This window comes from Bos taurus, chromosome 26, assembly GCF_002263795.3.
Source record: "Bos taurus isolate L1 Dominette 01449 registration number 42190680 breed Hereford chromosome 26, ARS-UCD2.0, whole genome shotgun sequence".
NCBI classification, from domain to species: domain Eukaryota; kingdom Metazoa; phylum Chordata; class Mammalia; order Artiodactyla; family Bovidae; genus Bos; species Bos taurus.
The window spans coordinates 36,042,556-36,068,893 of record NC_037353.1 but is presented as its reverse complement, the minus strand read 5'-3'; the positions used below and the strand labels follow the sequence as shown (position 1 = coordinate 36,068,893).

The following is a 26,338-nucleotide window of genomic DNA, read 5'->3' as shown; positions in this document are numbered from 1 at the left end:
AAAGCAAAGTCTAAATATAGCAACATGAAGTCAGTCACATAAGGGCACTTTTTAAAAGGTGAATAAAATATTTCAACTGTAAGGTATTTTTAAATCTTTCTGTTTAAACATCTTAACATGTATAAAACAAAAAATTTGGAAAATAAGCATAGAATAAAATTGCTATGCCTCAAAATGCTGTCATGAGTTGTGAATCACAATCTGTGGATTTTTGCTCTTTGGGAACCCCCATTATTTTCAGAAACCATGTCATGCACTATTTCAAGATCTGAAAACCACATTTACTCGCACATAATCATTTCTCTTTCACCATACTCCATCTCCCCATTTGCAATATGATACTGTACTAATACAGCCATAAAATAAAAATAGTCACTATATTCTACAACCTTCAACATTCAAAAAGTGAAACTATGTAATTAAAATGCAACTCATCTCCACCCACCTTTTATAGTCAACTTTGTTAATAAAGATAGATGTGACCTGTTAACTGAGGGGTGTTGGGCACTCCTAGGACTAAATACAGATGCGTTGTTTCTTTCATCGTACCTGTATCTTAAATTCCTTCAGTTCCTATCTGACAGGGAAAGGGTGCCAGGTGAGCAGTCTGTCATTCTTGCCTAGACTAATAGACTCTCCAGTGGCTTTTGTTACAGCTCATGTCATACTATTAAAACTATGTGCCTTGAAAATGGCATAACATATGTAGCTGAATCTTGTCAACTCTAGATAATCAGACTCTGTTTGGCTTCACAAGCAGATGCAGATTAGAGAAGTAATATAAATATGCAAATCACAGCAGTCCCCTCTCACCACCACTGTTCCTACCTCTAATGACCCTCGCAGAAAGTCTGTGTGTTCAGCTCCCACTTCCAGGGCTACATCAACAGACGCAAAGGGACGGCTGGCCATCTGCTGTCGTTCTCGGAGCAGTTGCTGGAGGGGGTTAAAAAGCACTCGTTTTAAGACAGGTTTTAGGACACGTTAAATTCAACAATATCTAGTCCTGTTTGGAAAAAAAATGGCATCTAAAATTTAGAGGTAATACACATATTCATATCTAGATCAATAAAAATGAAAATTATTTTCTCCTCATGGCCTGGGTTATATTTCCTTATAGGCTTGAAATGTATGGTGCCTCCTGACCGCCACCTCATAGGCCGAGTGAAAAGCACTTTGAAAACTTCAGGTGAGAGGTACTACTTAAGGAAAAACTGCTATTATGATGACAGGTGTGCCAAGTCTTTCCACTCAAAATAACTCATGCCTGTGTCTTAGCTGAAAGCAAACAGCAGTACAAATGATTGAGAAAAGAGAATGAAAAGTTGTCAAAATGCATTAATAGAGATTAAAGGAACATACACCCGCCAAGACCCCAGTCTTGTAAGTCATCAAGATCCCCCTTGTCAATTGCTATAGCACCAGCAGGGATTTTTATTGTCAGTGTTTTTAACTTTATTCAAAGCCATGGTGTTTATTATTTAAATGAGTAGTAGGTTGCAAAAACGTGTGCCAGGGCTTCTAAAACACTCTTCAGATATTTGTTTCTTCTCTTTGCGTCTCTTCTCGGCTTTGCCCAAACAAAAACCAATAAACCAGCAAGTCCCAACCAAGTACCCAGCTAATTTATATTTCTGCCTCCCCTTGTAATTATAATATTCATTAAGTCATGATAAGAAAAAATTGATGACCAGTACTAGATATTGCGAATCTTGCCCTCCTCATTCGACACAGCTAATAAAATTATTATTAAATATTAAAAGTAGATGAGCAATGCAATTAAACACTCTTTCAAATGAGAAGAAAATCCTATCGCTGAAGACAAAATCCTTGAACACAATGAATGGCTTCATTATTCACAGTGATTTCTAAAGATTCACTGGCAGTAACTTAAAACATTAACAACTGGTCTTTGAATGTAAATGTACGGAGCACTGTGATGCATCATTCATAAAGTTCCCTTTCTCATGGTGAAGGAACAAAAGCCAACACCTGATGGCTCTTTATTTTTAACATTTTTATTTTAACACTTGTGACACCGCAGTGACAGTGTTCATGTAATGAGCATCTCAAACATAATCTAAGGGCTTGCTTTTCTTATTGAAGAGAGAACATCCGCTTGCGAATATGGGACAGAAATAATGCAACTATTACCTAGCTAGAGTTCAAGGTCTTACATTGTACGTATTTTTAGAAGAAGATACATAATGAAGACATATTAAAAACATATTCAGAGTAAAAAGCAAATGCGATCTAAATCACCCAAATTATTCACTTTAGTATAAACTCAGACTTGCACTATTAAAAATACAGCTGCTGGTCAAGAGAATCTTATTTGTGTCTCTTTCGATAGGAGTGGCCAATTGATCTGAATACTGTTGTCTATGCAAAATGCAAACATAATGTTACTCCAAATACCAGTGGATGCTAAGTGTAGAAGACACCATGTTCTTTTTATCTGATAAAACATAAATGCACACACAGATACACACACAGGAATACACAAACTGCCTCTGTTACAGTTAATATAATAATTCCCTTGAGAAAACTATAAATTCTAGTTTGGATTAAGGCAATTTTCTAACATTTGTATTAAAGTTTCTTCATTTTTACCAGTTTCCCTTAGCTTATAAATGGCATCTCCTATAACTGATTCTTTAAGAAAAAACAACAATTTGTTTCTTCACCTTGCCTTTTTGCTACACCTAAAAGTAAAAGCTCTACAAAATATAATTAATGAGAACTCAGTCCCACAGATTGTAATGTAAATCTATGATTATTCTAAATTCACTATCTTTAACAAAGACTAGATTTCTCTGAAAAAAATGTATTATTTTGACCACCTGCTACACTCATAATAAAGAAAAATCAGTGATTGATAGTTTTATTCATTTTACAAAGTTTACCAATAGGACAAAAAGACACTTTAAAAGATTCCAGTTTGTCTTCTGAGCATTGAGTTTTCATCAGTTTTTAAGAACTGAATGTTACTACAGTACTCTTCGCAAAGAGGAAAGACACTGTTCTTGCCCAGGACCGTAACACTGAAGTTCGTAAAACAAGATACGGTGAAATAAAAATAATGAGAGCACAAGACAGTGTACAGCAGAGGTTACAAACAGGGAATTCGCCAAATTAATTCACTCGGAGTCACGTAACAGAGGACTAGTTCGAGGACTTTGGCCAGTGTACCAAGTTTCTGACTTTGGGGAACCTAATGAAATCGTTCTGACCCGGGAAACTTAGAGGGAGTAAAAAGTTTTATCCTAAAACACTCTTGCTTTGATAGGATGACCCTAAAATAATAACATGGAACAAAGTGAGATTTGTCATGCTACTAAATTCCTGGCTCTCGGCTGAGTCCTTAACAATCGTCCTTTCTTTTGCCAGTTAACATCTATGTGCATTACTTCTTAAATTTTGCCCCTTCTGTGTCAGAACAAAAGAGACATAAACAATTCACATTTTATGCTTACAACTCAAATTTCCTGGAAATTTAATGATGATACTGACAGGCAATTTAGTTAGACTTTAGAGTTAAAAAAAATCTGTGTTTGAATACCTGGTTTTCCACTTAGTAGCCGTTTAAGGTACTATTTATACCTCTCTGAATTATTTAGACCTCTATAAGCCTCATATTTTCTCATAGCAAAATTGGGCTATCAATAGTGTCTACACCTACAACTAGCCCTTAGAGAACTTGTTTTGATTCCCAGTTTCTCCACCCATTACCTACTGCACCATCATCAAATTACATAGACCTTTCTAAGGCTTATTCTCTATTAAACGGGAAGAGGAATGCTATTAGAAGTTTTGCTAATACTAAAAGCATTTGCACTGCTCTACACAGAATCTGGCACATTGTGAGAACTCAGTAACAGTTCATTGGTACAATTATTATGTTAAAATTTCAAGCCGTAACTTTGTCTTTAAAGATGGCACTCTAATTACCACAAGCCCATTTTCTTGGGCACTAGAGACACATTTTGCTCTATTAGTCTCCCTTTTAACAAATGTTGCAAATTTACGAGACAGTTGGAAAATGTCATGATTGTGGTAAAAATGAATTTAATTTGGAACCGCTTCCTGCCATTTGTGACTAAATGATAAAAACTCAACCTAAAAATTGTGAGGAAATATAGAGTACTTCCGTAAGAACTTTCAAAAATTATTTGTTGGTTGTGATTTTTATATAAAATGAAGTTTGACATTTTGCATATAGATAAGAAACCATATAACAGATGATCTATTTTATAACTAATCTGCAGTTGCCAATTATTCAGCAGAAAGAAAAGGCCAAAAGAACAAACTGATCATAATGCAATAGATTATAATCATGTTGCTGTAACCACTGTGGTGAAGGACATTTTAAAATTATGGATGTTCTTACTATCATGTTCGTTATGTATGATTGTTGTTTTATTATTCAAAGTCTCTTACAAAACAAACCATGAAATTAAAAACAATATGAAAATCCATGCTTACAGATGGAAACTGAGAACAGTCATTGATTCTATCAAATGTATATATGAAATGCTTCCACACACTAATACTACTACAAATATCATATTAGTCCCCAAAGTTCATATTAATGACTTTTCCAATCACCCCTAAAGCTAAAACTCTAATGGATTTAGGATAATAATCTTTAAAAACACACACACTAAAAAAAAATCAAAACAGTAACCAACTTGCTTCCAGTTGTCTTCCTATCGCCTGCCTCCTATGTTCAGATTCCATCTAGCCTCCCCCCATACCTCCAAATACCCTTCCACTCCATCCCAGGCGTGAAGTTATCATCTTATCTACAAGTTATTTATGATATTAGTGTGGCACTATCTCCTCAAACCTTCATGCTTTCCTGAAATCTTTAAGGCAAAAATTTATTTCTGTTTTTTATTTTGCTCAGCACTTAGTTTGTAGTCAATAGTATTTGATGACTAGACAATGAATGAGTGACTTAAAGTATAAAAATCTGTATCACCTGAATGTGACTGAAGGCAAGTTTTTATTAAACTGATTTTAATCATTGGAAAAGACCCTGATGCTGGCAAAGATTGAGGGTAGGAGGAGAAGGGAACGATAGAGGATGAGATGGTTGGATGGCATCACCGACTCAATGGACATGAGTTTGGGTAGACTCTGGGAGTTGGTGATGGACAGGGGAGGCTTGGTGTGCTGCAGTTCATGGGGTCACAAAGAGTCAGACGTGACTGAATGACTGAACTGAATTATGAAGAAGCTTTTAAAAGTATATGTCCTCTGATATTCTGCTTTCCGGTGGCTCAGTCAGTCAAGAATCTGCCTGCAATGCAGGAAGACCTGGGTCTGATTCCTGGTTGGGAAGATCCCTTGGAGAAGGGAATTGCAATCCACTCCAGTATCCTTGCCTGGAAAATTCTACGGACAGAGGAGCTTGGTGGGCTACAGTCCATGGAATTGTAAAGAGTCGGACACGACTGAGCAACTAACACAATCACACTGTTCTGATATTCTACAATGTATGCCTTATGCTCAAAAGTAAGGGGATATTCATTTTTTTAAAATGGGTCAATTCTGTGGATCCAACAAATCACCACTAGGCTTCTTATCTGTCTTCATTCACTTTATTACCATGCTATAAATATTATAAGGAAAACTGCCATAAAGTCATCACAATGCATTCATATTTTAATAGAAATTATTTAGATTTAGAAAGGTATAAAAGGATCAATCAAAATTCTTTAGTCATTATTTTTGAGCTTACATACTAAAATGAACAAGGAGCTTGAATTATATGTAAAGCAACATTTCATGAAAAAGTATTTCTATTATTAACACAGACACAACACAAAGTATAATAAGCAAAAGATCATTTTTTTTAGTGGAAGGATAGTGCATCAATGAATTAGGAAAGCTCTATAAAATTCTATCATTTTTATAACTAAATCTGCAAGCTACAAGTTTACTCAGTTTTTCTTCATTATTTTAAAGTAAAATGTCCTTAACTGTCAAATGGTCACAGCAGACATTCAAGGTAGATTGTTCAGGTATGCAGGTTTGTTGTTTAAGCAGTAATATGTCAGAAACAAAACCGACCTTTACTGTCATCAAGCCTACTACCAGAGAGAAGAAGAGAGTAGAAATGGAAATTTTTCTAAATTTTCCAAAATACAAAGTTCAATATTTTCTCTAAAATGCCAAGAGATTATATCAGTATAAAACATACTCATGTCAATGTATGTGTGAAAGTGTATGTGTGAATATTCCTAAAATTATATATATAATTCAAAGTAACTGAAACTCAAAACTAAAACTCTTATATAAAATTTCAAAGTGTTAGTTGCTCAGTTGTGTCTGACTCTTTGCAACTCCATGGTCTGTCCATGGAATTCTCCAGGCAAGAATACTGGAGTGGGTTGCCATTCCCTTCTCCAGGGGATCTTCCTGACCCAGGGTTTGAACCTGGGTCTTCTGCATGGCAGGCAGATTCTTTACTGTCTGAGTTAACAGGGAAGCCCTTAAAACAAAATATAATGTCAAGATAAAGATTAATGCCTGCAAATGAATGTCTTTGTTGTCATCTGAATAACATTGAACATATCACTGATATGAATAAAAGACAGTCATCACAGAGTTTAGACTTAAAAGGGACCTATAGATCCTCTGGTCCAGAGATTTTTTAACCTACAGACTATATAGACCTATAACGGGTAAACAGATGAGCACTAGAAAAATCTATGAATCTACGAATCTAGCACTAAAAGATGACACTTTTATTAATTTTTTTTTCCAATTTCAGTAGATTCAATAATTTAACTTACTACTGTCTTTAGAAACTAATTGGCCCTCTTTTAGAATCAAAATGTAACTCCACTGTTTTCTTAAATTCTTTTAATAAACAAATCTATCAATATATATTCACGCTTAAAACAGAATGGAGTAAATTATAAAAGCAAGCAAGACAACTTTAAAATTCCCTACACATCCCTATTTGCTAAATAAGAACTTCTTAAGTGCAGAATGGGTTTGAAGTTCAAACATGTGTTTCTAAAGTTTCCTTTTATTTCTTCCCTTTGTTTAGCTCAGTGTTTCCAAGCTTTGGGGTTTACACAGTTGTATGTGCAATGTGACCTATACTCTGTAGTGAATTATCTTGACTCTAAAGGTATCATTTATTCATACCCATTTTATGATATCATAACTTCCATGTGAAATATATCTCATGGAACTCTAAAAGTTTTCAATATTATCAAGAAGAGAGAGGCACAAACTATGAGGCTGATAGCATCACCATCATTTGCATGCAATAAGGTCTTAAAGGGCTTCCCTGGTCGTTCAGATGGTAAAGAATCCACCTGCAATGCAGGAGACCTAGGTTCAGTCCCTGGGTGGGGAGATCCCCTGGAGAAGGGAAGAGCTGGCTACCCACTCCAGTATTCTTCCCTGGAGAATTCCATGGACAGAGGAGCCTGGCACGCTATAGTCCATGGGGTCACAAAGAGTAAGCTTTCTACCGACAGGAATTACAGAAAAAGACATTCAACTTTTGTGAGTATGGGCATTTTAAGTCTGAGCTGGCTTTGTTTAGGTTAATTTAGGAAATGACAAAAGAAAGAGAGCATGACAGATCTTCCTTATCCTCATATATTTATGGTTATGCATTATTAATTAAACATCATCGAAACCAAAACCATACTTCTTAGATGGCACAATTCTTCCCAACTGAAGTTTGAAGCCAAGAAAATGGAAAGAACATCCGACAACTGTCTGTACATGTCAATCACTATAAGTCCTCATGGAAAGTAGGTTTAATATTAAAAGGATGGAACATTTCTTAATACAAAAGCTGTAATTTCCAGCACCCTACAAGGTTGCTTATCAAATAAGTTAAGCTTCATATCATTGGATAGACCCTGGTCAAACCCTTTGTTTAGAGAGATCAAGCTGGTTTGTGATGTATAGCAAACAAAGAAAGTAAAACTCACTAGCCCCACCATCCCTACCAAATTCCCACATCTACTCCAGAAACTGCTAGCATTTGCCAACAATTCTCTTAATATTTTTAGGAAAATTAGCAAAGAACGAGTAGGTTCATCATTTCTCTCTAGTCTAAATGCAATATTGATACATGTTCCAGCTCTGTCAATTGCTGGTTTTCATCAACTGTGTGTCTGTTGACTACACTAATGGAGAAGTCCATCTTGTGAACACTTTTTCAAAAGAAAATCATCTGTAACTTAGTAACAGTAAACAGTTGATATTCCATGCAAAATTTTGATTATGCAGATGATATACTTGTGTATACTTGCTCTTATCTTACACATGGCAACATGTCTTGTATAATTCACTGATGAGAAAACAAGCATGGCTGTTACATCACGTGGTCCATCTCTTCACGCAGTAGCAATAAGAAAACAATTCTCAGGGACTTCCGTGGTGGTCCAGTGGTTAAGAATCTGCCTTCCAGTGCAAGGGATGCAGATTCGATCCCTGATTGGGGAACTAAGATCCCCCATGCCACGGGCAACTAAGTGCATACACCACAACAATTGAGCCTGTACTCTCTGGAGCCCATGAACCACAACTAAGTCCTGACACATCCAAAAAATAAAACAAATCAATATTTTTTAAAAGGAAAACAATTCTCAGTCAACTGTTACTGTGTTGTCAAGGAATTTCCTAAGGAACAGAAGCAGATGCTGAAATTCTTCTTTATTTGGTGTTCCAAAGGGTGAATCTTGAAGAATTTAGATTTAGATTCTAGGCAGAGTTTTCATTCCTTCCCTTCCCTCTCTCCACCTAAATAAATAAATAAATAAATGCCTAGTCTTAGAACAATTTGATAGGAAGTTCTTGATTTACTTGGTGACTACATTTGGCTGTGATCATTCACTCGGTGAATAGGTTTTACTGAGCTCTGTGTTCCAGACACTTTTCTAGGAACAGATATATGAGGTGAGTCTTTTGTTTCTATGTAGCCAGCATTTCCATGCTACTAAAAGAACACTGGTTTCCCTGGTGGCTCAGAGGGTAAAGAATCCACCTGCAATGCAAGAGACTCTGATTCAATCCCTGGGTTGTGAAGATCCCCCCAGAAGGGAATGGCTACCCACTCCAGTATTCCTGCCTGGGAAATCTCATGGACAGAGGAACCCGGTGGGCTACAGTCCATGGGGTTGCAAAGAGTTGGACACAACTGAGCAAGTAAGCATGCAAAAAAATATCAGGGATCCCTCTAGATCATCTACTGGGAGAATGGAAGGTGACAAATGGGGGAACCTTGTGATGTGGAAGAATTATTCAAGTAGCCTGGATTTGAAAGCAACAGAACCTTATCTGTTTCTTAGTGAGCTAAAACCTGAAGACATGTAAAACTACTGCAAACATTTTTGAAGGTTACTTTGGACAAGTGTAAAATTAAAATATGGATTCTTAATTCTACATTGACAGAGATGGCATCACTGATTTTGACTTTGCCAAAGATGATCTCATGTCCAGATGAAAGAAATAATGCAGAATGGATTCATCTAGAAGAGCCAATTACTCAGGTACTACTTGATACAAGACCATCTTTTCTAATGAGCAATAGAAAATTTAACAGAGTTTTGTAAGGCAGTATTTTGTTCTGTTTGTACTTTTTGACAATTAAAACAAAAAGTCAAAAAATGAAATGCTTATTGACAATTTTGAAGATTACTCTGGACACTTAAAAGCATAGTTTACAGCAGATAAAAGTCTTATTTGTTCAACATATACATATATAAACAAATAATGAAAATATTAAAGAAAAAAGCCGCTACAGAAAATACATAAGGGTTGGGAGAAAGACAGTGGAGAGAGAAGGTGCTTCAGACCAGGAGGATTACAGAAGGTCTCTGCGGAAATCACATTTGACCTGAAACCTTGAATACTCAGTCAGAGTAGGTGTGCATTCTCAAAACTCCGTTTAACACAAAAAAAGTGTATTTCTGGCTCACATAAACTTTCTATAACTCCAGGTAACTTCACATCTGGTAACTTAGCAATACGGATGCTCCAGTCCTAAGACTCTTATCATTTCAACCCAGGGATTCCTTAAGTGTAAAGGCAGAAAAGAGACTAGTGAATCCTGCATGGACTTTTCAATGTCTCAGGCCAGACATAAAATATTTCCATAGCCATAGAGCTCACCCTAACTAGAGACCACAAAATGCAGAGGAACAAGTGCAATATTACATGAGTGGAACAGGAACAAATAAAGCCAAAAAGAACTTTTCAGGCAGAGGTAAGAGCAAATACAAAGTTCTAGAGTTCCTCAGGCTTTAAGTATGAGCTTGAAGTGTTCAACAAAAAGAAAGAAGTTTGAGTTTTATTAAGCAAGGGGGCAAAGAGCAGATGGTCAAAGGATAATTTTGGTTTTATCAAGGTTAAGAGAAATTGAAATAACATATACATATCATCAGGCATCATAGGATTCAAAAAAATCAGATTATTTTTTTTAAACATAATTTCCTTTTGTATTGCACAGACAGCCCATTCTTCTGGTGTTAGAAGTAGTTTGGAACAAACAGGCAAAAGAAATAGGCTTTACCCTCCTCAAATAAAGTTATTCAAGACATAACCAGAAAATAGCAACAGCAGTTAATCTCAAATACAATGAACCTAGCTCTCCCAGTAAGAATCGAAAGGTCAATTTTGTATGTAACCTTCTTTAATACAAAAGGCCAGGTGGTTGTAATTTATCTGAGCAAATCAAAATGAACAAAGGATGAGTACTGAAAAGGTCATTTAAAAGCTAGATCACTAGAATGGATGTTTAATACATATTACTCCTCAAAGAGCAACAATGAGAAGCTAAATAATTTCAAATTTTGAAACCTGCACTTGGAAAAAATTTTTTACCCACAAAGAATACCCCTATAGCCCCACTGTAGAATATATTACTTCCCCAAATTAGAGGCCTAAGTTGCAAGAGGAGAAAATAGTTGTGCTGCTCTCAAGAAGAGCAAAGGAATGACTTTGACAGCCACGCGGCACTCAGCATGATCTAGTCAACCTTGACGCCTGGAAATCTAAAAGCAGCTGATTACAATAGAAATGACACATCGACTCTTGCTTGTGTGCCAGTCATTTATGACTAGAGGCTCTTGTTACAATAAAACTCAGATCAACCCTTCAGTAGCTTTATTCCCCCCTTAAGAATTAATTTACGAAAGAAAGATGTTTTTTTTCCTCCCTGATTCTGGGAATCAATACAAAGCTCAAGTTTCAATTCTGAACCACAACATGCTCGCTTCTAGGTTAAGAAATTCTAAATGCTACATAATCCGGTTAGCTTTTACATTTAGTGTATAAGGAGTCCATATTGAACATTTTAGTTTGTGACAGTAATTTTGAAGTTTTTCAAGAGGTACTTAAAATCTTCCTGAAAATATAAATGATTCAAACACTGGCATTTTCCTCTTAAACAATGTTTTAAAAATATTTTTTCCTTTAAGGAAAATGTGATTATTTTGCTATTAGCTAATGGAGTCATTTTCAGTTCATTATTGAGAAACTCTAAAAATTGTTCTTTTGTAAAATATTTTGTTATAAAATAAGACATCTACTTACTATAATGTATTTAATTCTCCATTGGAAGGTACTTATGATGCTCAGACGAATCACTGTGACAGAGTAATATGCAGTATTATTTGTTTTCAATCTTTTCTGAAAGTAGGTATGATAGAACTATTTTAAAAAGCTAATTTTAATCATTTGGATTTTTAAAATGTAAAGGGCAGTTTGATGCAGCATAGATGACTCATGACTGGTATAAATTGGCTTTCCTACGCACTTGGAATGGTGTGTTAAACCACAAAAATCAGAATCACAAAAATCAGACAATCAATGATCGTAACAGATTCATTGAAATAACTCATTATCAGAGCTGGAAGGAATCCTAAATGTTACCTGGTCCAAATTTCCCTTTAAAGTGGGATCAAAAGTACTATTACTTTTCTGACAGATGGTTGTCTAGTATCCTTGAATATATCTAGCAGAAGAACCACTTTTTATTAAGATGGTATTTTCCCCCAAAGGTTTATAACATTGTTAGAAAGTTCATTATTTTGGGGACATTTGTGAACCATTAAAATTAAATAGGATACTTCTAATATCACTAAAACTGCTTTAAATTTGTTATGTGTTTGAAACTTTTCTAATATATTCAAATAAACAATTCTTATATTCAAATTTTTCATTCATTATTTTGCAACAGACATTTATGGAATATACCAAAGTTCAGGGAAGAGGGTCAGGTTCTCATGTTTAAGCAATACGAAACACAGTCTTATCCTCAAGGAGCTTACTCAGTCTCCTAAGGAAGACAAAACTTTCTATAATATGGTTTTCAGCATTTGGTTTTTCAGTGACCTTCTTAAAATGTAAAGTAAACACAATATTCTAGATGTGATCTGATTACTGTGGAATATGGTAGAAATTTCCCTCTTAAATCTTCTAAATTAACATACCTTTTTTCTATTTCTTTAAAAATAGCTTCCTGTTATGTTTAGAAACATGCTATTGTTGGAACCAATCAACGATTTCAGGTCTTTCTCACATGAACTCTGATCAAAGCAAGTGTTCCGTACTTAACACTTCTATAAGTAAATTTTTTAAGCTAAATTCAAAACTTCATATTATATTTAAGTTTTCATATTTTATTGTTACTATTGTTTTAACGTATTTTTCCTTGAGTGCAGAATTTTCTTTGATCCTTTCAACTTCCAACTAACATGACTAACAGCTGTCAAGCCCTATTCTATTCCCATGACCAGGTCAATAGCATTTGACGGCAAAGAGAACAGTAAGACAGTGAGTTGCCTTGTTGGTGAGTTATAAGTTGCTTCAGTCGTGTCCAACTTTGTGCCACTCTATGGACTGTAGATATGCAGATGACACCACCCTTATGGCAGAAAGTGAAGAAGAACTAAAGAGCCTCTTGATGAAAGTGAAAGAGGAGAGTGAAAAAGTTGGCTTAAAGCTCAACATTCAGAATACTAAGATCATGGCATCTGGTCCCATCAATTCATGGCAAACAGATGAGGAAACAGTGGCTAACTTTATTTTTCTGGGCTCCAAAATCACTGCAGATGGTGACTGAAGCCATGAAATTAAAAGACGTGCACTCCTTGGAAAGAAAGTTATGATCAACCTAGACAGCATATTAAAAAGAAGAGACATTACTTTGCCAACAAAGGTCCGTCTAGTCAAGCTATGGTTTATCCAGTGGTCATGTATGGATGTGAGAGTTGGACTATAACGAAAGCTGAGTGCCGAAGAATTGATGCTTTTCAACTGTGGTGTTGGAGAAGGCTCTTGAGAGTCCCTTGGACTGCAAGGAGATCCAACCAGTCCATCCTAAAGGAGATCAGCCCTGGGTGTTCATTGGAAGGACTGATGTTGAAGCTGGAACTCCAATACTTTGGCCACCTGATGTGAAGAACTGACTCATTTGAAAAGACCCTAATGCTGGGAAAGATTGAGGGCAGGAGGAGAAGGGGACGACATGAGATGGTTAGATGGCATCACCGACTCAATGGACATGAGTTTGGGTAAACCCCAGGAATTGGTGATGGACAGGAAGGCCTGGTGTACTGCAGTTCACAGGGTCACAAAGAGTTGGACATGCTGAGCGACTGAACTGAACTGAACTGGAGATGGGGGATAGATTGCAGATAAAGTCCCAGCTTTAGGTAAAGAGTGTCATTGAAGTTGATTTGATATATGTACTGTTCTAATCCATTTCAGGGCTTTCTGAATATAAAATAAAAACTGACTGCTATAGGTACCAGGGCTTCCCTGGTAGCCCAGATGGTAAAGAATCTGCTTGCAGTGCAGGAGATCCAGGGTGGATTCCTGGGTTGGGAAGATCCCCTTGAGAAGGAAATGGCTAACCATTCCAGTATTCTTGCCTGGAGAATTCCATGGCCAGAGGAGCTCGGTGGGCTACAGTCCATGGGGTCACAGAGTCGGACATGAATGAGTAACTAACACACACACACACACACACACACACACACACACACACACACACAGCTACCAAGAGACTATCCAGAGAAGCCGTGATTGGCTTTGGTGCCCTCCGTCCTGAAGCTGAGACTAGAGTTATCTGGAAAAATTGTTGATCTATTTCCTCAGGGTGTATAATCAATGCCATAATTGACAATAGGAGGAGGAGTGATTATTGTATTTATGAATTGCGATTGTTCAACTCAGGTCTGCCTCTCTTATTCTTAGGAAAAACCTGTCAATTCTACTCTGATCATTCATCTCACAACTTATCTGGAATGATTCCTACATGCAAACTATGCTCTATTCTAGCATTATCTATAGCAGATAACTATGCTAATTCTGGAGTTCATTATGTTTAGAAACAACCATTTAATTGTTTAGTTCATGTTTATTTGGAAGATAAGTGGAGAAGAGAGTGCTAGTTATTGCCCCCTCCTCAGAAACCATCAATAATAACTATAGTATTACACTTTTCTGTTTATTTCAAGAGAATATCAGGTATTGTTAAATCCCTTGCTGAAGTCAAGACGCATTGATACATTGTATCTGCAGCATATCATAGATGTATTAGTCAAGTTAACCTAACAAAAAAGTAAGATGCGCAGGTCTGGTCTTAATTCACCAGCTGCTTTAGAGTTTCTTAACATCATTGCTTTTACTTACTAAATCAAGGAATAAACAAATGAATGATTAATTGTTAGGATAGTCAATTTTATTCTAGCATCTCCTGCCATGTGATCAAACAGCTTTTCTGTAAACATTTTGTAATCTATCCTGTTAAAATCTGGCATATATGCTTAGTGCCTATGTTCCTTTTCCTCACTTTTATATACTCTAAAATGATATAATCAATTTCCCCTCTCTCTCAGGACTTATACTCCCCCAACCTGGACCTCCACTATTCCCTCAACCTTCTGAGAGGTGAAGTTGTCAACAAAGCAAGTCAAGAATTGACCCTATCTTCAGCTTTCAGCAGAATGTGCCTTCTAGCAGATGTCCAGACGGGTTTCTATTCCCCTACAATTACTCTCTCTTGACTCAGTGCCAGTTTTGTAATCTGTCTTGGGGCAAAGACAATTTATCATAAGTCCTGCAATTACGACTGAACACACTTTCAGCTCAAGGGATACACTTTGGAATTAATTCCAGTTCAGTACTCATTAGAACCACCATCTCTAAAATGTAAATAATCTGATTCATGTACCCCCTTTCCATTTATCACACCCTTTATATTGATACTATCTTGACTCACAAGCCCCAGTCCTTCATCTCAGGATTATCATATGACCAAAACAAATAACTTACTCATGAACTACATGTTTCAAAGCTTCTAAATTTCACCCAAGTCTGCACGCTCTTTCAATGCTATTTTAGCTTTTAATATAGGGTGAGTTAGTTTATTTGGTGAACAGTGGTATATATTACACTCAATCAGTCAGTTCAGTTCAGTCACTCAGTTGTGTCTGATTCTTTGCAACCCCATGGACTGCAGCATGCCAGGCCTCCCTGTCCATCATTAACTCCCAGGGTTTACCCAAACTCATGTCCACTGAGTCGGTGATGTCATCTAACCATCTCATCCTCTGTTGTCCCCTTCTCCTCCTGCCTTCAATCTTTCCCAACATCAGGGTTTTTCAAATGAGTCAACTCTTTGCATCAGGTGGCCAAAATTTTGGAGTTTCAGCTTCAACATCAGTCCTTCCAATGAACAACCAGGACTGATCTCCTTTAGGATGGACTGGTTGGATCTCCTTGCAGTCCAAGGGACACTCAATCAATCACTAGAAAATTGAGAATCTTCCATAATATAAGATGCTTGGCTAAGGCTGTGAAGTTTAACAAGAATTAGGGCAGAGTGCTTATCTTCCAGATTTATATTCTACTTACAAAATTGAGATTTAAGGTATGAAATGTTAACTGACAATAGAATACTTTAGTGGCAAAACAAGTCAGAAATGCAAATGTGTGAAGAGTTGTCAAGTCAGTGACATAAACAGATGCTAGGATCTCAGAAAAAGATCATATTTCCATAGGCTGGACTGGTACTAAAGGCCTTAAGAAGTCTGTCAGACAGACACTTAAAGTACGTGTAGAATTCAAATGAGCCACATCATGACCATTAAATAATTTGGGTCAGAATAATTATTTTATCTCGCAATTCTGCTTTTTTGAGAATAGAGTCCTTTATCCTTCTTGTACATACTACAAAATCCTGTATATTATTCCTTTCTTTCATGCCTTCTTTCTCTCAGAATCTTTCAAACTATCTCATTTCTGAATCCCACAAATCTTTTTTCACTCTGCATTTTTTATTCCTTTTTTAGTTAGAGTAACCACAGGAAATAAGACTTTACTTTCCAGGCACATTGGAATTAGTTTGTGATCCGGGATTTGAAAAACATAGCTACCTTTGTATCAACCATTCCTTCGACACAAGCTTTAATTAACCAAACACTGCAATACATAGGAGTTGGACATGCATGGTATCAGAATGCGTGACATGCCAATAAACAGGAAAGGAACTCTGCCACGGTACTAGATGTTTAAAGATTTGTTAACTAAGAAACCATCATATATCCATCAGCCACTGGAAAGCCAAGTAGACAAAATTTCAAAGAAATTATATAGACTATAGGAAAGTGAAAGAGTTTTTATAAATACTATTAAAGTAGGCATGAAAATTCAATTGCCTCTGCCACTTTTCATACAGCTCTTCTCTACATCAGTAATAAAAGACTATCACATAAATTATTACTCAATCCACAGAATGCCACAGTTTTCAACAAAACACATGCATGTTTTCTCTCTAAGAATCCTAAGTAAACAATTATAATTTATTTTCCCAAATTATTGTTTACTTGATACGAAAAGTGAAATGACTAAGCAAATGATCCTCTAGTTTAAATGTTGCATTGACCACAAAATTAAAAAAGAGAAAGAGACCAAAATAATATTTTAATTCAAGTTAGAAGCTATGGTAAGCTCATCAGTCTAAGGAATATGTACCACAGACATTAGCAAATACACAAAGAAAATAAATGAGTTAAATCGTACCCTATAGCAATTCTGCTGCTAACATTTCAGCTTGAACTTACAATAACATTTATGATAATTCACTATATTCTGCTGACTTAAAACATTTAACTGGAAATGATGCAAAACATACCTTTCAGAGAAAAATGCATCAAATCTGGCTAGATTTTTGTTAGTGCAAACAAAAGAGCAGGAAGACAGAGCATAATGTTGGAAATAGTACTCTCTTCTTATGAAAAGATCTCTGAACCCTTTCAAATAAACAGCATTAAAAAGAGATCAAGAGTTCATGAATTTTCAAATATTATTTTAAGTATTATCTACTGATATACCTTTTCATTAACACAATGAGTCCTTTAGGAATACCACACTTTGAAAGTGATTATATCTTCACAATAACTTTGTGAGGTCAGGCTCTGAGTTTCTCAAGGAATGGTAACGCACAAAGTATATATGGGACTAGCTAAAGTCTGCTGCTGCTAAGTCGCTTCAGTCATGTCCAACTCTGTGCAACCCCAGAGATGACAGCCCACCAGGCTCCCCCGTCCCTGGGATTCTCCAGGAAAGAACACTGGAGTGGGTTGCCATTTCCCTCTCCAATGCATGAAAGTGAAAAATGTAGGTGAAATCGCTCAGTCGTGTCCGACTCTTAGCGACCCCATGGACTACAGCCTACAAGGCTCCTCCGTCTATGGGATTTTCCAGGCAAGAGTACTGGAGTGGGGTGCCATTGCCTTCTCCAAAGTCTAGTCCCATATATACCAGTCTAGTCCCAAAATAAGAAGCTAGAGAACCCTAGGCTAATTAGGTAAAGAGTATTTATTCTTTGTTCCAGCATCTAATTCTTGACATCTATATTATATATATATATATATATATATATATATATCTCCTCTATATATCCATCTATATATCCTCCAATATTAGTACAGTAGGTTGGATAATGATGATTTTTAGATATACTTTATTATGTATATAATATCAATAATTTAAAAGGAAAGAGATTCATAAGATAAATTGGTAACAAGAAAACATTAGAGTATTTTAATTTAATTAGCAAAAATTAATGAAAAGCTTCAGTAATTGTATTAAGAGAATCCAAATGATTTGGCCTTTCTGGAAAGCTATTTGCTAATAGATATCAAGAACATCATTAGTGCATATATCCTTTGATTCAGTAATTCCACTTTATGACTCCATATTAATGAAGCAATCAGAGACACAAGCAAGAGTTATAAATTTCTGCCAAAACATAGCTTATACTAGTGAAAAGGTGAGGACAATTTGGCCAAATAAACTGGATTACCAAAAAGTTAATTATTTATGACCATTAAAATTATGTTTTCAAAAAAATTTTAATGACATTGGAATATGCCAAGGATAGAACTTTACATGAAAAGTAAGGGTAATAATCAAAAAACCAGAAATCACAAAAAATTATATATATATATATATATGTATGTATGTGTATATATATATATTAAAAAAACATGATTTGGTATGATGTTTACTTAAGGTTGACGGGTGAAGAGATGGAATAGGGGAGGACCAGTACAATTAATGGGCTTCCCTGGTGGCTCAGATGGTAAAAAATCTGCTTGCAATGCAGGAGACCAAGGTTTGATCCTTGGGCTGGGAAGATTCTCCTGGAGAAGGAAATGGCAACCCACTCCAGCATTCTTGCCTGGGAAATCCCACGGACAGAGGAGCCTGGCAGGCTACAGTTCATGGAGTCTTAGAGTTGGACACGACTGAGCAATGAATACACACACATTGTATAACTGATACAATATTTTGCATGAAGCACAAAATAAAAAAGATCACTGTAAAGAATTATTCCAATTATATGCTGCTGCTGCTGCTGCTAAGTTGCTTCAGTCATGTCCAACTCTGTGTGATCCCATAGACGGCAGCCCACCAGGCTCCCCTGTTCCTGGGATTCTCCAGGAAAGACTGGAGCGGGCTGCCATTTCCTTCCTCAATGCATGAAAGTGAAAAGTGAAAGTGAAGTCAGTCATGTCCGACTCTTAGCTACCCCATGGACTGCAGCCCACCAGGCTCCTCCGTCCACGGGATTTTCCAGGCAAGAGTACTGGAGTGGGGTGCCATTCTCCAATTATATAACGATATTTAAATCATCTATGGGATTCTCTTGTGGCTCAGCTGGTAAAGAATCCACCTGCAATGCAGGAGACCCTGGTTCAATTCCTGGGTTAGGAATTCCAAGATCCCCTGGAGAAGACAATGGCTACCCACTCCAGTATTCTGGCCTGGAGAATTCCATGGACTGTATAGTCCACGGGGTTGCAGACTTGGACACGACTGAGCAACTTTCACTTACAGTATCTATATCTAAACTATATCTATATCCCTATGCCTGGGAGGAAAGGGAAGGAAGTTTTATCTTTAGAACATGAATTTTAATTCACTTAAGTTTATATTTTCCCCAACTTTTATATAGAAGTTTCTGTATCGAAAGGGGAGTATTTGTCATGATTTCTATGCCTCTGAATTTCTGAACCGCTATCATGAGACTGTATGACCTGGAAAACAAAAACACTAGAGAAATAAAGTAATAACTTTTCATATGATAAACAGTTGGCATATTTTGCATATTATTTATAAATTATGCGATATTACAGAATAAAAGTGGCAAGGATTAGTACTTGCCTGAGATAAAAGTATTAATAAAACAAAGTTTATAAGAAATCCTGTACATAAACAATTACAATTAAGATAAATAATGGTCAGTTACAATTAAATAAATATTAGTCAATAGTCAATTATTTATCTTAACTCGAATTATTTATATATAGTCAATAAAATTTAGGAAATATACAAGTAGTTTTTGGAAAAATAAGTGAATACCATACTGGAAGAATCTTTTATTGATATTAGATGTTACTTGAAGAATCTTTTACTGATGTTAGAACTAGATTAAGTAATCTGTTTCAGAAGCATTAAGGTGGCTTGTAGGACAAGGTAAAAAAAAAAATTTGATTGTGTGTAGTTAATCTCATCAGAAATGATCTAGTATAATAAAAATTCAATTGATCCCAAACTGAGTGGCTTTTAACTGACTTTAAATTGGCATATTTAGACTGTGGAATTAGTTTAAGATTAGGATTAAGAATACAGTGACAAAGCTTGCCATCTGGTGGTCAGTGTGATACAAATCAGATGTCTTTATGTATTATGTTTTTATGTCAGAATTTTGAATTGGGTCTAAAATTGTGAAGCAATATTGATACTAAATAAATCCATGGATAAAATGAAAGTCACAGTAACGAAAAGTGTATTGTCTGATTTGGTCAGATAACAGCTGTGGTGGGCTGAATAATGGCCCCCAACAACAAACAACCACAACCAGAAAAGCATTCAGGTTCTAATCCATGGAGCCTGTGAACAGTATTTTATTTGGCAAGAGAGATTTTGCATATGAGATTAAATTAAGGATTTTGAGATAGGGAGATTATCCTGGATTAGTCAGAAGGATCCTAAATGTAATCATGGTGTCTTTATAATGGGAGGCAGAGGAAGACCTGACTACAAAAGATGAAGGCCAGGGCAATGTGATTGCTACACTCCAGGCTTTGAAAATGGAGAAAGGGGCCAGGAGCCAAGGAATGCATGTAAATGCAAGGAATGCAACTTCGGAAACTGGAAAAGGCAAGAAAATGGATTCTAGAATTTCTGGACGGGATGTGCCCTAACTCTGACTCCGATGCTGGGAGGGATTGGGGGCAGGAGGAGAAGGGGAAGACAGAGGATGGGATGGCTGGATGGCATCACTGACTCGATGGACGTGAGTCTCAGTGAACTCCGGGAGTTGGTGATGGACAGGGAGGCCTGGCGTGCTGCGATTCATGGGGTCGCAAAGAGTCGGACACGACTGAGCGACTGATCTGATCTGATCTGTGCCCTAACACCTTGATGACAGCTCAGTAAAACTGACTGTAGGCTTCTGACCTCTAGACTGTCAGAGGGTAAGCAGATGTGGTTTTAAGTGTACTTTTCTTTTAGAAGTATTGCTTCCCAGGTGACTCAGTGGTCAAGAATTTGTCTGCCAATGCAGGAAATGTGGGTTCGATTCCTGGGTTGGGAAAATCCCCTGGAGGAAGAAACGGCAACCCACTCCAGTCTTTTTGCCTGGGAAATCCCATGGACAGAGGAGCCTGGTGGGCTGACAGCCATGTCTGTCAGTAAGTAATATATGCCACCTAAACTAATTTTTTCAAGGCTGAAAAAGTCATCAAATTCTTCAGAAAGTAACCAACCGGAAAGCACATACAAACTCTTTTCTGTCATAATCCCTGTGATCTGAGCAGGTAATTTAGAGAAATAGAATAGTGAATGTATTTCACTCAACTATTTAGGGGCTCGTCCTAAAAGCATAGCAAACATCTTAAAAGTATATTCATGTGTCATTCACCAATGTACTGTGAATGTTAAATATTAAGCAAAGGAGAGAGCTAGTCTGTGGTGGAGCACAGACTTAGAGTAAAATGAGGCTTGAGATAAAATTCAATAAGTTCAACAAAATGAAAAGACATCCGGTGTGACAAGTAATCTACAGCGTATTCCTTCCCTGTATTATTTTTACCAATACCTCTATGATTTTAACCAATCCTATTTAAAACCCTGGGAAATGAAGAAGAACATTTTTCTACCTGTAATGCTAAAAATTTGTATTAGTATTTGAATTACTGTAATGTGTACTTACACTTGAAAAACAGAAACGGAGGACCTTAGTTTTTAGTTTTCAGAATTTAAAGGGAAATTGGTAGTCTGGTCAGGGTCAGAGAAACATAAGAGAAACATAAATGTAAACTAATTTATGCAGTTATTTAAGATCCAGGGCTTAGTTAAGCGAACATTTACTGAGTGCAGATCAGATTCTCGTCCTGTACTAAACACTGAGAACAGAAAGACAGGACACAATTGAAATATTCCACAAAAGAGAAACCCACACCAGCTGCAGGGACAGAAAGGAATGGTCACTTTATACATACTGGGAGTGACTGCTTGGTGGGCTAGGGAGGCTTTCAGATGAATGTGTAGAGAAGGAGGAATGTAACGTGAAGAGACAGAGACATAAGGAGAATTCTACGTGAAAACGATCGGGGTCATGTATCTACAAACCAAGGAATGCCGAAGGTTGACAGCAAACCACCAGAAGCTAGGAGAGGTGTGTGGAACAGACTCTCCTTCATGGTTTAGAAGGAACCAGTCTTGTCAATGTATTCATCTTGGACTTACAGAGTCTAGAGCTAGGAGAAAATAAATTTTTATTTCAAACCACCTAATTTGTGGTACTTTATTGTAGCAGTCCACTTACTCACAGATGCTCAAGGAAAGGACTTATCAGTATCTTTTAAGCTCCTCTGTTCCTTTCTCATCGTGTCTCTCTCCTTCCAGAGACCTATATCCTGAATATTGTGTTAACTGCTCTCTTTATTTTAAATAGTTTTCATATATGTTTGACCTCAGGTCAAATAACAGGGAGGGAACACAGCCCAACCCATCAATAGAAAATTGGATTAAAGATTTACTGAACATGGCCCCACCCATCAGAACAAGACCCAGTTTCCCCCTCAGTCTCTCCTATCAAAAAGCTTCCATAAGCCTCTTATCCTTCTCCATCAGAGGGCAGACAGAATAAAAACCACAATCACAGAAACCTAACCAATCTGATCACATGGACCAGTCTTGTCTAACTCAATGAGACTACGAGCCATGCCTTGTAGGGCCACCCAAGATGGATGAGTCACGGTGGAGAAGTCTAACAAAACGTGGTCCACTGGAGAAGGGAATGGCAAACCACTTCAGTATTCTTGCCTTGAGAACCTCATGAACAGTATGAAAAGGCAAAAAGATAGGACACTGAAAGATCAACTCCCCAGGTCAGTAGGTGCCCAATATGCTACTGGAGATCAGTGGAAAAATAACTCCAGAAAGAATGAAGAGACGGAGCCAAAGCAAAAACAATACCCAGTTGTGGATGTGACTGATGATGGAAGTAAAGTCTGATGCTGTAAAGAGCAATATTACATAGCAAACTGGAATGTTAGGTCCATGAATCAAGGTAAATTGGAAGTGGTCAAAAAGGACACAGAACATTGACATTATAGAAATCAGTGAACTAAAATGGATTGGAATGGGTGAATTTAACTCAGATGACCATTACATTTACTACTGTGGGCAAGAATCCCTTAGAAGAAATGGAGCAGCCCACATAGTGAACAAAAGAGTCCGAAATGCAGTACTTGCATTTTGCAATCTCAAAAATGACAGAATGATCTCTGTTCGTTCCCAAGGCAAACCATTCAATATCACAGTAATCCAAGTCTATGGCCTGACCCGTAATGCTGAAAAAGCTGAAGCTGAACAGTAATGCTCAAAATTCTCCAAGCAAGGCTTCAACAACAGGTAAATTATAAATTTCCAGATGTTCAAGCTGGATTTAGAAAAGGCAGAGGAACCAGAGATCAAATTGCCAACATCTGTTGGATCATCACGGATCATCGAAAAAGAGAATACCCCCAAAATCTCTATTTCTGCTTTATTGACTATGCCAAAGCCTTTGACTGTGTGGATCACAAAAAAATGTGGAAAATTCTGAAAGAGATGGGAATACCAGACCACCTGACCTGCCTCTTGAGAAACTTATATGCAGGTCAGGAAGCAACAGTTAGAAGTGGACATGGAACAACAGACTGATTCCAAATAGGAAAGGGAGTATGTCAAGGCTGTATATTGTCACCCTGCTTATTTAACTTATATGCACAGTACATCATGAGAAACACTGGGCTGGAGAAAGCACAAGCTGGAATCAAGATTGCTGGGAGAAATATCAATGACCTCAGATATGCAGATAACACCACGCTTATGGCAGAAAGCAAAGAACTAAAGAGCCTCTTGATGAAAGTGAAAGAGGAGAGTGAAAAAGTTGGCTTAAAGCTCAACATTCAGAAAACTAAGATCATGGCATCTGGTCCCATCACTTCATGGTAGCTAGATGGGGAAACAGTGAAAACAGTGGCTGACTTTATTTTTGGGGGGGCTCCAAAATCACTGCAGATGGTGACTGCAGCCAAGAAATTAAAAGAGGCTTACTGGTTGGAAGAAAAGCTATGACCAACCTAGACAGCATATTAAAAAGCAGAGACATGACTTTGCCAACAAAGTTCCATCTAGTTATGGTTTTTCCAGTAGTCATGTATGGATGTGAGAGTTGGACTATAAAGGAAGCTGAGCATCGAAGAATTCATGCTTTTGAAGTGTGGTGTTGGAGAAGACTCTTGCAAGTCCCCTGGACTGCAAGGAGATCCAACCAGTCCATCCTAGAGGAAATCAATCTTGAATATTCATTGGGAGGACTGATGCTGAAGCTAAAACTCCAATACTTTGGCCACCGGATGTGAAGAACTGACTCATTAGAAAAAACCCTGATGATATAAAAGACTGAAGGTGGGAGGAGAAGGGGTCGACAGAGGATGAGATGGTTGGATGGCATCACTGACTCAGTGGACATGAGTTTGAGTAAATACCGGGGGCTGGTGATGGACAGGGAGGCCTGGCGTGCTGCCATCCACGGGGTGGCAAACAGTCAGATATTACTGAGAGACTGCACTGAACTGAACTGAACTGAACAGTTTTTGAAGATTTACAAGACCTTTTAGAAATGTCATCCACAAAAACGTCCTTTTCATTATACGGGACTGGAATGTAAAAGTAGGAAGTCAAGAGATACCTGGAGTAACAGGCAAATTTAGCCTCAGAGTACAGAATGAAGCAGGGCAAAGGCTAACAGAGCTTTGCCAAGAGAACACACTGGTCATAGCAAACACCCTCTTCGAACAACACAAAAGAAGACTCTACACATGGACATCACCTGATGGTCAATACCAAAACCAGACTGATTATATTCTTTGCAGCCAAAGATGCATAAACTTTATACAGTCAGCAAAAACAAGACCAGGAGCTGACTGTGGCTCAGACCATGAACTCCTTATTGCCAAATTCAGAATGAAACTGAAGAAAGTAGGGAAAACCACTAGACCATTCAGGTATGACCTAAATCAAATCCCTCACAATTTTACAGTGGAAGTGACAAATAGATTCAAGAGATTAGATCTGATAGATAGAGTGTCTGAAGAACTATGCACGGAGATTCATGACATTGTACAGGAGGCAGTGATCAAGACCATCCCCAAGAAAAAGAAATGCAAATAGGCAAAATGGTTGTCTGAGGCCTTACAAATAGCTGTTAAAAGAAGAGAAGTGAAAGGCAAAGGAGAAAAGGAAAGATATACCCATCTGAATGCAGAGTTTCAAAGAATAGCAAGAAGAGATAAGAAAGCCTTTCTCAGCAATCAATGCAAAGAAATAAAGGAAAACAACAGAATGGGAAAGACTAGAGATCTCTTCAAGAAAATTAGAGATACCAAGGGAACATTTCATGCAAGATGGGCACAAGAAATGACAGAAGTGGTATGGACCTAACAGAAGAAGAAGAAATTAAGAAGAGGTGGCAAGAATACACAGAACTATACAAAAAAAGATCTTCAGAATGCAGATAACCACGATGCTGTTATCACTCACCTAGAGCAGACATCCTGGAATGCAAAGTCAAGTGAGCATCACTATGAACGAAGATAGTGGAGGTGATGGAATTCCAGTTGAGCTATCTCAAATCCTGAAAGATGATGCTGTGAAAGTGCTACACTCAATATGCTAGCAAATTTGGAAAACTCAGCAGTGGCCACAGGACTGGAAAAGGTCAGTTTTCATTCCAACACGAAAGAAAGGCAATGCCAAAGAATGCTCAAACCACTGCACAATTGCACTCATCTCACATGCTAGCAAAGTAATGCTTAAAATTCTCCAAGTCAGGCTTTAGCAGTATGTGAACTGTGAAATTCCAGATGTTCAAGCTGGATTTAGAAAAGGCAGAGGAATCAGATCCGATTGCTAACATCTACTGGATCATCAAAAAAAGCAAGAGAGTTCCAGAAAAACATCTACTTTTGCTTCATTAACTACGCTAAAGCCTTTGACTGTGTAGATCACAACAAAGTGTGGAAAATTCTGAAAGAGATGGGAATACCAGACCACCTGACCTTCCTCCTGAGAATCTGTATTCAGGTCAAGAAGCAACAGTTAGAACTAGACATGGAATAACACACTGGTTCCAAATCGGGAAAGGAGTACGTCAAGGCTGTATATTGTCACTCTGGTTAATTAACTTATATTCAGAGTACATCATGAGAAATGCTGGGCTGGAAGA

At 37.3% G+C, this 26,338-nt stretch overlaps 1 protein-coding gene across 5 annotated transcripts in view; it reads right to left on the bottom strand.

The window, feature by feature from the left end:
• The window catches only part of ATRNL1 (attractin like 1), an 815,618-nt gene that overhangs the window by 284,151 nt on the left and 505,129 nt on the right, over nucleotides 1-26,338 (bottom strand). For all 5 annotated transcript variants that reach the window (XM_024985963.2, XM_059882070.1, XM_059882071.1 and 2 more), the window contains one exon: nucleotides 829-936. In XM_024985963.2, the coding sequence (XP_024841731.1) occupies nucleotides 829-936 (108 nt within the window). The remainder of the gene's footprint in view (nucleotides 1-828; nucleotides 937-26,338) is intronic.